Raw genomic sequence first — 14,103 nt, forward strand, 5'->3', positions numbered from 1 at the left:
AAAGAACATAAAACTTAACTTTTATAACGACACTTTTGGGTTTACGTCTAATTGTAACGATGCAACGGTTGCGAAACCAAAGTAATGAAACTGCCCCCACGCATTTATACATAACATCATCATGATCAACCCATCGCAGGCTCACTACAGAGCACGGGTCGCCTCTCACTTCCCATCAGGTGTGATTGTGGTCAAGCGTATACCTATAATGAATTTAAAAAAAAAAAAAACTTGACTCCAACTCCATGAGTTACCATGCGAAAAACAAAGGGAGATTTTAACATATAAAAAAATATACAAACAAACCTGATCTTGCGGCTCCATCGCGAACCTCTGTTCCTGGTAACCATGACAACGGGCAAACAAGATGTCTGCCAGCAGGATCCAAATGCACGCATCCGGCCATCGCTTCCTGCGTATTACCGTTCTATTTTCGAATTCGGAACCATCCCTGTGTGCGCCCGGTTTCAGTTCTAAGTCCGCCATATTGGCTCATAAGTCATGAGTATCATGGTGTGATGTTTTATACATTTGTAGGTTGCTTCTCATGTAGCTATTCGCATTATCTGTAAAGAAGAGAAGGTATATTTTTATAGTACAACATAAAAAAACTGGCACGTGCGAGTCAGGCTCGCGCAACGAGGGTTCCGTACTACAGTCGTATTTTTTCGACATTTTGAGCGATAATTCAAAAACTATGATACATAAAAATAAATAAAAATCTGTTTTAGAATGCACAGGTGAAGCCCTTTCATATGATACCGCACTTAATATAGTTATCTTACTTCGAAATTTGAAAATACTAATTATTACTTCATGACCACAATTTAATTTTTTTGTGTGTGATGTAACCACAAATTCACGTTTTTTAGATTTTTCCCCGAATGTCTGCTATAAGACCTACCTACCTGCCAAATTTCATGATTCTAGGTCAACGGGAAGTGGGTTTAGTAGTAGGTTTCTGTAGGTTTCTTGACAGACCGACAGACAGACAGACAGACAACAAAGTGACCTGAACAAAACCTATAAGGGTTCCGTTTATTTTAAGGTACGGAACCCTAAAAAACGGGAACAAAATAATAAAAAGATCCTATAATTTTGTAAAAGTTTACGATACATTGCAAATAAACACTTGACTGACGCTAGATGTCAACGAATGTTGCGTAAGTAGGCCACTCGGAGTCAATGCCGCGTCTTAGGTGGGGCATTGACCCGAGTTTTGCACGTTATACATTGCGAGCTTGAAAAATACTAAATCACTAGAACTACAAAATGAGGCAAATGGTTATTGGTATTGGATTATGTTTAGGTAGTATAACAATAACGCTAGGTTTTTGCTAGCGTTCTGGTTACACCTTGTATAATTTAATACCATGTTAAATATTCAAGTTTAATTACAAACTTTGTAATCAATTAATTAGTAAATTCGTTTCGCACTCTAACGCTAATTGGCGGACTATTAACACCATGACCAATTAATTGCTGTAACAATAAATGTTTATTTTTAAGTTATATCTAAATAAATATTTGGTTTGGCCATAGTCTACCACGCTGGCCAAGTGCGGATTATCAGACGTCACACACCGCCGAAAACATTATGGAGAACTCTCAGGCCAGGCGAAGGAAAACATCGTGTCCTCAAACTCAAAGCAAGTGAAAAATTGTTTAAATTCAAAGTCAAAAAGTTTATTGAAAATAGGTAATAAGTTACACTTTTTGATCGTCGGTTGTTGCATTTGTAAGATGATGATAATATAGTGGTGATAATTTTTACGCGAACTTAAAACTAAAGCTACAAGGGTTCCAAACGCACCCAGGTCTGAGAAGAGCACGCAACAAACTCGCCCGGGTATAAATATAATAAAATGCACATAACCCCGAAAAGTAAGACGTGCGTGCCCGGGATTGAATCCCAAACCCCCTCAATGGAGACCGACGTCCTAACCATTAGGCTATCACCACTATTATTAAAATTAATTAGTAATTATGAAAGGGTAATGTTTCCATTAACGAATGGAGTTTATCTGAACACCATTATCTACGCTTTGTGAATAGTCAACAATAGCGCGTCACCCACATGCCTGCACCATGTGGCCACGTTATGTACAGGATATATTTCTATCACTAGATGTGGCGGCCAGATCTAAGCAAAAAATATGAAAAAGATAGGTTTATTTACAACTTGCTGATGCCCACGACTTCGTCCGCGTGGATTTAGGTTTTTAAAAATCCCGTGGGAACTCTTTGATTTTCCAGGATAAAAAGTAGCCTATGTCCTTCCCCGGTATGCAAGCTATGTATGTACCAAATTTCGTCAAAATCGGTTGAACGGATGGGCCGTGAAAGGCTAGCAGACAGACAGACACACTTTCGCATTTATAATATTAAGTATGGATGATATCCATCCATACTTAATATTATAAATGCGAAAGTTGCGAAAAAAGGATGTTAGTCGCCAAGGGATGAAAATAATCAAATTAGATAGAGTTAAAAAAAGATAAAGTTTTAAATATAAACTAAGCCAATAAAAAAATCAATTGTTGGACATTTTCGGAATTGCAATCATCCACATAATAAAAAAAAAAAAAAAAAATTCATCACCGTGTCCGACAAAAACTAATATATGGCATTAGATTATTTGGGTCAGTTTTCAATCGTGTTTAGATTTAAAAACTAATTTAGATTAAAAATGCAAAAAGCTCATAATATTAAAACACTAAAACTTTTATAAAGTAATTATTATATTCATAATTATCAAATAAAAACGTTTAAAAAATGAGTAAAGTAATTATTTAACTAAGTTTTGTAATACAAAGCATCATGAACAGTCATCAAAAAATATTATCATGAGCGATCGCGTAGAGACATTCTGACAAAAAAATTACCGTTTGAGAAAAAATCCATATTTACCTGTTCCTTTTTGATGTGAAATAAAATATTCATTTCTATACAAAACTAAATTGTTATTGGTGTGATTGAAAAATTGGTGATTTTTTGTTGCCATGGCAAAACGTTATTGTTGAGGTCCCAAACTGAACTGATTCTATTCCACCTACTATGACCAAATTGTGATAACGAGTATGGTGACTTGACTAAAATTAGCGGCAAACAGCTTTCATCTGCAAAAAAATATTGCCAATTTGGTTTATTGGAAAATTAATATTATATACACAACTCTATTATTACGTTGCATATATATAATGGTCTGCGTGGATTTAGATTTTTTAAATCATGTGTGAACTATAGTCATTTTAACTCTATGGGTCAACAGCTGTCATGTCAAAAGTACGGTTCACCTTTAAAATAAGGACTAAAATCGTACTTTTGACATGAAATTTGACACAAAAATTTACAATGACGCGTGAGGAGTCATTTTTCACGCGTTACCGATATATGATTTTCTGAAATAAAAAGGCGATAAATATATCCGTTTCCAGGATGCAAACTATATCTGTTCCATATTGATGATTCCTGTAATTACACCTACGTAGATTAAGGAAATATAAAAATTCCGGTGGGAACACTTTGACTTTCCGGGGCAAGATTGATATCTTGCCCCTGAGGAAGTAAAATAGGCGGTTGAAATTTATGTAGTCCACCGGACGAAGTCGCGAGCATAAGCTAGTAACTTATATCACTCAATTTTTCAACCTGAATAGTTCACTCCTTTCTTTGGGCAATCGTGTAAAAACTGAGCCCTGACTATTCCAATGTCCCTTCTAGCAACTCTATCATACCGTATCTTTCACCATGTGGTTTTAACAAAAATATTATTTTAACGCCTACGTTTTTTATTAATTTGTGTACTTAAGTTAATTATCGCAGTCTGCGGGCAAGATGGTGGACGGTTTCCCATGATCTTATGGTTTGTTTTTTCTATAATACCGCGACTTACTCAGACTACTACGTAAACTCAGTGTGGGGGTATACCGTATACAGATAAAAAAAAGTTAGACGGAGCAGCTTGTTATTTACTCTATCCACGGAAAGAAGTTAATGAAATGGCTATCTCTGTTACGTAATTCCATACAAATGACAGACGAAAATCTCAGTGGGCGTTAACCATTTGAGTCACCAACAAATCACAAACATGTTTTCAAATGACAAACCAAATTCAATCGAATCTAAATATATAAAAGGAAAAGGTGACTGACTGACTCATCTATCAACGCACAGCTCAAACTACTGGACGGATCGGGCTGAAATTTGGCATGCAGATAGCTATTATGACGTAGGCATCCGCTAAGAAAGGATTTTTGAAAATTCAACCCCTAAGGTGGTGAAATAGGGGTTTGATATTCGCGTAGTCCACGCGGACGAAGTCGCGGGAATAAGCTAGTACATGATAATTTTGTTCGTGATTGGTGCCGCAAAATCGTTAACGCAAAAACGTTAAAATGAAAGAAAGTTAAATATCCTACCTACTAAGTATGTATAACATAAGCATACATGTATGTTTGTATGTACAATGTACTGTGCATCTACATTTTTTTTAAAGAATATTAGCCATGTTAAATGACTAATATTCCCCTTTCCTCTCCAACTAAGCGTAAAGCTTGAGCTAGGAGTAGGTACGACAATAGTGCAACGGGCGGGGTTTGAACCGTCGACCTTTCGGTTTTCAGTCCACTCCTGTACCCATTGAGCTATTGAGGCTCTGACATTGTTATTAACTCGACAGCCAAACATACAAATTAAATAATAATTAATATCATTAATAAGCTATATCAAATATCCAATTAATTGGCATTGAAATATCCCCAAATATTTTACCGTACACGTAACATTTTAGTTAACTGAACTAAAATAATTAATAAATATCATTAAATAAACACAAAATGATATTATTATGTAATCGCGCGTAAAATTATCGCACCATATTAATTATCGCATAGATCACCTCAATTTGTTCGACGCCCACAAAATTAATGTTTGTGTCACAATTCGTGTGGTCCCCTATCGCAAAACGTGTCGGGTGACAGAACTGTGCCCCACTTGTGCTAATCAATTCTATGAAAAACACGTTTTAAACACCTCTCTAACTCTCTAACAGCCGTACTCAGAGTCGCTAATCGTTACTTAAGATTGAGTTAAAACGAGACAGAACTGTCTCGTTTTAACTAAACTTAAGTAACGATTAAGCTACTCTGATTACGGCTGTAACAGGGATGTATTAACTTTGGTAGCAAAGTTCCTGGATTCGATTTCTGGTTAGAAAAATAATTGAGAAAAAGATTTTATGTACCTAGTTCTTTTGTCAATATTACGGGATGAGTCATCGTCAGACGGTTGCGTCTCACTACTGAGCACACGTTTCCTCTCAGTCTCAGAAGGGTTTGGCCGTAGCCCATCATGCTGTCCAAATGCAGATTGGCAGAATATACACACCTTTGATGGAGAACTGTCAGGCATGTAGGTTTGCTCACAATGTTTTCCTTCGCCATTAAAGAAGATAATATTTTTTTTTTTTTGGCTTAAAACGCACATAACTCTGAAAAGTTAGAGGTAGAGCCCGGGATTTAAATCTTGACCTCCGGTATAGGAGGCAAACGTCCTAACCACTAGGCTTGTTTTCATTCTAGTCTATAATTACTAGTTGTATACCTATTGCTAAATACTAATTTTCTAAATACTAATTCGTAAAACAAATAATATAACATTGAAATGATTCTAATTAAAATTGATATAAGAAAGTTAATAGCGGAATATTTTCGAAGTAAACAAGTATTTCTCTTACCATCATTATCGGGAAAACAACATAATAATACGCGCTATCGGGCATTTGTTACTTTTCCACGGAAGAATAATTAACATCTGACCTTAAACTTGTTAACATTTTCAGCAATTTAAACACAATAACAAACACACAAACATCATATTATACACTGTTATAAATTAGGTATACTTAATCTATTTTCTAAGTCTAGTATATATTTTTTTCATTAAAATTTTACTAATCTCATCAGGCTTTATGTAACAACTTTTTTCGTGAGGAAATCCATAATGGATACGGCCACGGAGCACAATGGTTATGTCGGACTACTGCCGACAAAAAACCTCACGAAGTTCCATCTTACCGTTGATGATGGAGCACAAGGGACCAGCAACTCCTCGTTACTCCGTTTATGTAACACCTAGGTCCTAAACACTATAAAATATTTTTGTGAAAAGCTGTTGATTACGAATTTAAATAAATAAAATTAAATAAAAAACCGGTCAAGTGCGAGTCAGGCTCGCGCAACGAGGGTTCCGTACTGCAAGACAACAACAAAGTGATCCTATAAGGGTTACGTTTTTCCTTTTGAGGTACGGAACTCTAAAAATCACCATCATTTATTATTTTACTTGCGAATACGGGCGGGTCAGTTAGTTATGTCTAAGATAGTTCCAATCCAAGAGCAACTCAATGTTTGTATTGTTTTAATTTTTATTGTTGTAATATGTATATCATCATCATCATCATCATCATCATCATGATCAACCCATCACCGGCTCACTACAGAGCGTGGGTCTCCTCTCAGAGTGAGAAGGGTTTGACCATAGTCTACCACGCTGGCCATGTGCGGATTGGTAGACTTCACACACCTTTGAGAACATTATGGAGAACTCTCAGACATGCAGGTTTCCTCACGATGTTTTCCTTCACCGTTAAAGCAAGTGATACCTATTTAATTAATTAAAACGCACATAACTCCGAAAAGTTAGAGGTACGTGCCCGGGATCGAAACCCCGACCTCCGATTAGAAGGCGGACGTCCTAACCACAAGGCTATCACAGCTTATATGTATACTATAGATGTATACCATACCATCTCACAATATCACTTAAGTTCTTTAAAGTAAAATTCATTCAGGAAATAAGTTAATGGCCTTTTCTTTTAAATACTTCGAACACATTAGGGCTGAGTTAGAGAATAGACGCCGGCATTTCTTTGCTTCGTTTTAATTTTGTTTCCCATTCTCTGCTATATTTGTAAGACCGTTGAACCCGATAACTGACTGACTGTAATCTCTTCAAATCCTGAAGATTTTGATAATTTTAATTATAAATACACTAGCTGATGCCCGCGACTTCGTCCGCGTGGAATTATGTATTTTGAAAACCCTTGGGAAATGTCACTCTCCAGGTCTTTATCTATACCCATGCAAAAAATCACGTCAATCCGTTGCACCGTTGCGACGTGATTGAAGGACAAACCAACAATCCAACAAACAAACACACTTTCGCATTAAAAAAAAAAAAAAAAAAAAATCTTTTTTATTCGAATAAACTTTTACAAGTACTTTCGAATAGTCGGATGCATCTACCACTGGTTCGGAATGCCTTTCCTCCCGAGAAGAACCAGCAAGAAATATTTATAATAAGGGTACCTACTGATATCCAAAATTGCGGACCGGCAGTGAAGTGTAGGTAAAACACTATAAAAATTATAAAAATATACTGAATATCTTGGTTGAGAAGTTAGTTTTTTAGGGTTGCGTATCCGAAGAGTGCCAACGGGAGCCTATTACTGAGCCTCCGTCCGTCCATCCGTCCGCCCGCGCCTGTCTGTCAGCGGGCTGTAGGTATCTCATGAACCGTAATAGGAAGAGAGCTGAAATTTTCACAGAATGTGTATTTCTATTGTCACTATTGACCTCCCTGGCGCAGTGGTAAGCAATGGGTTATTAGTGGGAGGTCCCAGGTTCGATGCCCGGCAGGGGTTTGGCATTTTTTAATTTCTAAATTTCTGGTTTGGTCTGGTGAGAGGCTTTGGCTGTGGCTAGTTACCACCTTACCGGCAAAGCCGTGCCGCCAAGCGATTTAGCGTTCCGGTACGATGCCGTGTAGAAACCAAAGGGGGCGTGGGTTTAATAAAAACTGCTATACCCTTAACAGATTAGCCCGTTCCCATCATAGACTGCATCATCACTTACCACCAGATGAGATTGCAATCAAGGGCTAACTTGTATCGGAATATAAAAAAAGGTTCTTATATGGATAAGTTTTCCAGTTTAGATGAAGATTTTCGTATGTCAAGAAGTCTCGTATAAGTCCCGCAAATTGCTATTGCGCTGGAACCATGTCTCATTAACATCGAAATGACGTCATTTCGACGTCAGCCAAAATAAAACTATACGGCTTCGATCGATCTTCGAAGCTCAGCTCGAAACTTCAGTCTAGTGCCGACGTCACTAAAAGGCGGCCACGCGCATTAGCAATTTGCGAGACTTATACCTACCGCATATGCCTAAATTTAAATATCACTTGCTTTAACGGTGAAGGAAAACATCGTGAGGAAACCTGCATGCCTGAGAGTTCTCCATAATGTTCTCAAAGGTGTGTGTAGTCTGCCAATCCGCACTTGGCCAGCGTGGTAGACTATGGCCAAAACCCTTCTCACTCTGAGAGGGGGCCCGTGCTCTGTAGTGAGCCGGCGATGGGTTATTCATGATGATATAATGCGTAACAAAAACACAAACAAACGATTCAGCGTTCCGGTTGTATATAGATAATTGACTCACCGTCGTTTTAAATTCCACACGTTATGGCTTTGACCGAGCTTTACCTCATCATGACGTAGATATTAAAATCGAAATATTGTCTTTCTAGGCCAAATAGGCCCTTATGACAGGTTGAGACTCTAGGACACTTGCTACCATAGACGTTCCTTCGCTCATTGAACCGGCAGGGATTTTTTATTTATTTTTATTTCGACTTAATGAAAAGTGAACATTTTACACCACACTTTTAGACCAAAGCACTAGATAAAAATCGACACTGGTGTTTGCAAAGACTGGTGTTAGTCGGGATGATGGCAAGAGACCTGATGGATTGACGCTGATCCCTTGGAAACGGGGACGGGCGCTAATGTGTGACGCAACGTGCGTTGACACATTGGCCCCGTGTCATATCAGGGAGACAGCATCAAGACCGGGAGCCGCAGCAGAAACAGCTGAAAACGGCAAGCGGCGCAAGTATGCCTCTCTTATGGAGAGTAAAATTTTTTTTCCGCTTGCCGTGGAGACCTTGGGGCCATGGCCCCAACAATTTTTTTTTTTTACGAGACATTTCACCAACTATTCTATTCGGGGGGTCAGCGGTTTGATCCCGGGTATGCACTCTAACTTTTTGGAGTTATGTGCGTTTTAAGCAATTAAGTATCACTTGCTTTAACGGTGAAGGAAAACTTCGTGAGGAAACCTGCATGCCTAAGAGTTCTTCATAATGTTCTCAAACATGATGTGTGAAGTCTGCCAATCTCCACTTGGCCAGCGTGGTGGACTATGGCCTGAACTCTTTTCATCTTGGGAGGAGATCCGTGGCCATCAATGATGATGAGGCAATAGCCTCCTCAGAAGGGAGGGATATCACTACCCATAATTATAAATGCGAAAGTGTGTTTGTTTGTTGGTTTGTCCTTCAATAACGCTGGAATGGAGCAACGAATCGGTGTGACCTTTTGCATGGATATAGTTAAAGACCTGGAGAGTGACATAGGGTACTTCTTATGGCGGAAAATCAAAGAATTCCTACGGGATTTTAAAAACCTAAATCATATCAACGCGTATGAAGTTGCAAATCAGCTTATGGACCAACAAAGTGGGTTTGCGTGTTACTATTTCAACAATGTATCTCGAGATATGGCAGATTCTTAACGATGTTTTCCTCTACCATAAAAACCCATGATGAATTGATAATTTTTAGAAATATGTTAACTCTATATTTCACCATTTTCATCTTGGCAACACAACACTATTCATTTCAAATCGTGCCCCAAAAAACAAAAATAAAACTCAACTAGAATAGAATATAATAACTCAACAAAAAAACGTTAATCGTTCCGCAACTAAATACAAAAATAAAAACTCAACAAAGAAAAAATAGGAAATCAACTAGCAACTTATTGCTTACCTTATTCCGTGATCGTTCGTAAAAAATGTCACCGTGTAATTTTAATGTACACTTTCGATCATATTTTGTAACAAAAGCTTCGTTTTGGGGCACGGCGAGCCGGCCTCGCGGCGTGACTAACCCGACTGGCGGTACATTTAGATTATTCTGATGCGTATTATTTTTAGAATACGCCCCCTGAATGTAAGTTCGTTTTCAGCAATGGATGTCTCGAACCACGTGGACCGTTTCCGCCGCAAGGGTGGACTAAGTGATCTTTGGTGGTTAAAAATAACCATGTGTCTCCCATGTACAGTGGCGTGCACAGGGTTTGAAGCCAGGGTAGGCACTAGTTAAGTAGGAGCCTGTTTACTGGCAGGTCATTATGAAAAATATGCATTGAGCTATTCAACTGGGGTAAGCAGTGCATTTATGCCTCTATGACCTGCACGCCACTGCCCATGTACATGATATACCCTGTCCCTAACCTTTTTTATTATCATCATCATCATCATCAACAACCGATAGATGTCCACTGCTGGACATAGGTCTCTTGTAGGGACTTCCACACGCCACGGTCTTGCGCCGCCTGAATCCAGCGACTCCCTGCGACTCGGCTGATATCGTCCGTCCATCTAGTGTGGGGTCTTCCAACACTGCGTCTCCCGGTGCATGGTCGCCATTCCCGCACCTTGGGACCACGTTAAACCGATAGACCTTCTTTATACTGGTCGAAAAATAAGCTAATAGAAAAAAATATTTTCAAAGTCAAAACTCTGAGGAAAGTCCGTCATTATTCAAGTTACAACAATAATTGGTATTTGGGCTTCCGGGCAAAAATGAAGAGGTAAGTACCCATAGTTCGCGACAGGTCAAGATGGCTGGTATTAAATATCACTTGCTTCAACGGTGAAGGAAAATATCGAGAGGAAACCTGCATGCTTGAGAGTTCTCCATAATGTTCTCAAAGGTGTGTGAAGTCTACCAATCCGCACATGGCCAGCGTGGTAGACTAAGGCCAAACTCTTCTCACTCTGAGAGGAGTCCCGTGCTTTGTAGTGACCCGGCGATGGGTTGATCATGATGATACGTGAGTAACGGTAACAAAATACATATAGATGATGATGAAGGGATGATGCCCACGAGTTCATCCGCGTGGATTTAGGTTTTTAAAAATCCCGAGGGAATTCTTTGATTTTCCGGGATAAAAAGTAGCCTATGTCACGGTAATGTTATCTATCATACTGTGCCTATGTCCTTCCTTCCCCGGGATGCAAGCTATATCTGTAGTACCAAATTTTGTCAAAATCGGTTGAACGGATGGGCCGTGAAAGGCTAGCAGGCAGACAGACAGACAGACAGACAGACAGACACACTTTCGCATTTATAATATTAGTATGGATTCAAAGTTCGGCCATCCATCCAGTTACCTCCTGACTTGAGAGTTGAGACTATTGATTTCTTAACCAGACCCTCTAATCTTTCTGCCTCTTTTAATTTATAAACGGTAAAATAACCATAAAACTGATGTTCTATAAACTCTAAACAGTTTTTTAATGGTTTTAAACATTCGACGACAGTAAGTTGAGATAAGTATAATTTATGTGTATGTGATAGTAGCCGGTGAAGTAAAAGGAAATTAATTCGAATCAGTAATAAATATGATTTATTTAAGAGTATTTATGATTATTATACACATTTAGGTTTGACGAGAGATTAAGCGGTTTGTCAAAGAATTTAGAAGTGTAAAAATCGCTACTAATATTAGAAAGACGTAAAGTTTGAAGTGTGGATGTAAGAAGTGATCTCTAAAACTAATTATTCGATTTCGAAAATTCTTTGAGTGGTATATAATTTTTAAAACTTGAGCGGTAGGTACATTAAGAAATAATGTTGTTTAATCGTTTCGTTCGCTTTTCGACTCACACTAATTTTCAGTTTCATGTCCAGAAAAGTAGCGCCTGCTTCTATACAACATTTGAATTTATTTATTTCATAGAGGAGAAAAGCTTGTGCCACTTATGATATTACAAGCTGATACCCGCGACTTCGTCCGCGTAGATTTAGGTTTTTGAAAATCCCGTGGGTACTCTTTGATTTTCCGGCATAAAAGTAGCCTATATTGTCACTCTCCACGTCTTTATATCCACGCAAAAATCACGTCGATTCGTTGCGTCCCCACGCCTCTCTATCTGCCTTCTACACTCCTGTCCCTGCCGGACTGCCGGCCGACGCCATTATTTTAATTTCGCGATATCTCCTAAGATATTATTCTAAATCAAATGATACAAAGGGCAATTTGGGTCTAAATTAAATACTTGAGATAATGAACAATTTCATTTTGGTAAGGATTAATACTACAATAGTAAAAACACCTTCGAAAGTAAAGCTTTGTTTTAGACCATATTTCAAAATCATAAAAATGATTGTGCGCCTACCGTAAAAGATAGATATACATAATATGCTATCGCGGACTTTATTGAGAGCTGGCGAGCGCGAGTGACGTGTGGATGTTCGAGACGTCCGCGTCCCCCCGCATCATACCCCAATTGCCGTCTCAACCTGTCGCGTACTATAATAGACCCGCGCAAATCGGGGGCAAAGTTTAAGGTGGCGAATTACTTATGAGTGAAGAGCGGGCTTTATGTAATTGTAAGCGGAATTTACTCGTTATAATTTACATACGTTCCCGCGTACATGAGTCAACGTACGTAAAAAATTTCAGCGCATAGTGAATCATATCAACATGTTTTCACATGTATGAAAGATTATGAAATAGTTTTTTTCAGCTTGACTATGATCTCATCCGATAAGAGATAAATGATTTTTACGGTTCCGTACCCAAAGAGTGTGTGGTTTGTTGTTACGGATTGACTATGCTGCGTAGGCCCTACTGGCCGCTACAGCGTCACCGGGAGGGATGGCGAGCGCGAAGCTCCGTCTGGGGGTGCGAGGCCCAAAGAGTGCCAACGGGACCCTATTAATAAGCTTCCACTGTCCGTCCGTCCGTTCATTCGTCTGTCAGCAAGCTGTATCTGATAAACCTTTATAGGTAGAGAGTTGAACTTTTCACTGAATATGTATTTATAGAACCGCTATAATATCAGTACCTATATTATAAGCTAGCTGATACCCGCGACTTCGTCCGCGTTTGTTAGTTTGTCCTTCAATCACGTCGCAATAGAGCGACGGATCGACCTGATTTTTTTCAAGGGTATCTATACCCTTGAAAAAAATCAGCCTATAAAGACCTGGAGAGTGACATTGGCTACTTTTTATCCCGGAAAATCAAAGAATTCCCTCGGGAATTTTAAAAACTTAAATCCACGTGAACGAAGTCGCGGGCATCAGCTAGCTTATAGTATAGTTACTATAGTAATATAATAGTAACTAGTACGAATAAAGTACTCTCATCCTGAAGAGGATGTTACGTATTAAAAATTCTCTTTTACGTTAAAGTCCGTGTATAATTAACTCGAAATCCGAAGCAGAAAATAATATTATCACTACAAAGGGAAACTAAAACAAAGTGACCGAAAAATGTGCAAAAATACACTACTGTCTATTTTAATTCTGGAAATTCAGTCTTAAAAAAGGCAAAAAGGTGTGCGAACGTCTGCCCTCACTTTTTGCATGCTTTCGTTTCGACGTCCCGTTAACGTAGGAGCTACGAAAAGGGCGGTCGAGAAGCTCTTCTTTGTCTAGTTCTGTAGTAGAGGTAATTAATCATCATCATCATCATCACGTGCCTTCTTCGAAACGAAGTTTGGAGGTCATCATGCAAAAAGCATTCTCTATTTAAAGCCGCCTCTTTTAACTTTGGGTAACTAAGCCCTGTCCACCCCCTTATATCGTTCAACCATTTGCGTTTTTGGCGACCTGGAGCCCTTTTGCCTTCAATTCTTCCTTCCAAAACTAATATTGGAAATGAAAATTGGGCTCCTCTTTGTAAATGTCCAGAGAAAGCGAGCTAGTTAATAAACCACCTCTATTCTGAGTATTCGCTAATTACGTGTTGCTGGCCGCAAAAAACTCTGATCACACTAATATTATGAAGGAGAAAGTTTGTATGTGTGTGTATGTTACTCTTACACGCAAAAACTACCGGACGGATTTGGCTGTTTGGAAAGGAAAATAGCTTTTACTCTGACTTAGCACATAGGCTACTTTTATCCCGAATCATCAAAGAATTCCCGCAGGATTAAAAAACCTATATCCACGCGGATGAAG

General features: G+C 38.7%; 1 protein-coding gene across 5 annotated transcripts in view; it reads right to left on the minus strand.

Moving 5' to 3' along the window:
* LOC117993806 (irregular chiasm C-roughest protein-like) overlaps positions 1-14,103 on the minus strand; it is a 97,950-nt gene that overhangs the window by 55,048 nt on the left and 28,799 nt on the right. For 4 of the 5 annotated variants that reach the window (XM_034981670.2, XM_069507135.1, XM_069507132.1 and 1 more), the window contains exons 1-2: positions 9,895-10,018; positions 307-566 (exon numbers count right to left, since the gene is read on the minus strand). In XM_034981670.2, coding sequence (XP_034837561.1) covers positions 307-486 — 180 coding nt within the window. In that variant the 5' untranslated portion in view covers positions 487-566; positions 9,895-10,018. Of the gene's footprint in view, positions 1-306; positions 567-9,894; positions 10,019-14,103 lie in introns of those variants that run through there. The other variant, XM_069507134.1, reaches the window with a different exon arrangement.

The sequence above is a fragment of the Maniola hyperantus genome, chromosome 25 (genome assembly GCF_902806685.2).
Source record: "Maniola hyperantus chromosome 25, iAphHyp1.2, whole genome shotgun sequence".
NCBI classification, from domain to species: Eukaryota; Metazoa; Arthropoda; class Insecta; order Lepidoptera; family Nymphalidae; genus Maniola; species Maniola hyperantus.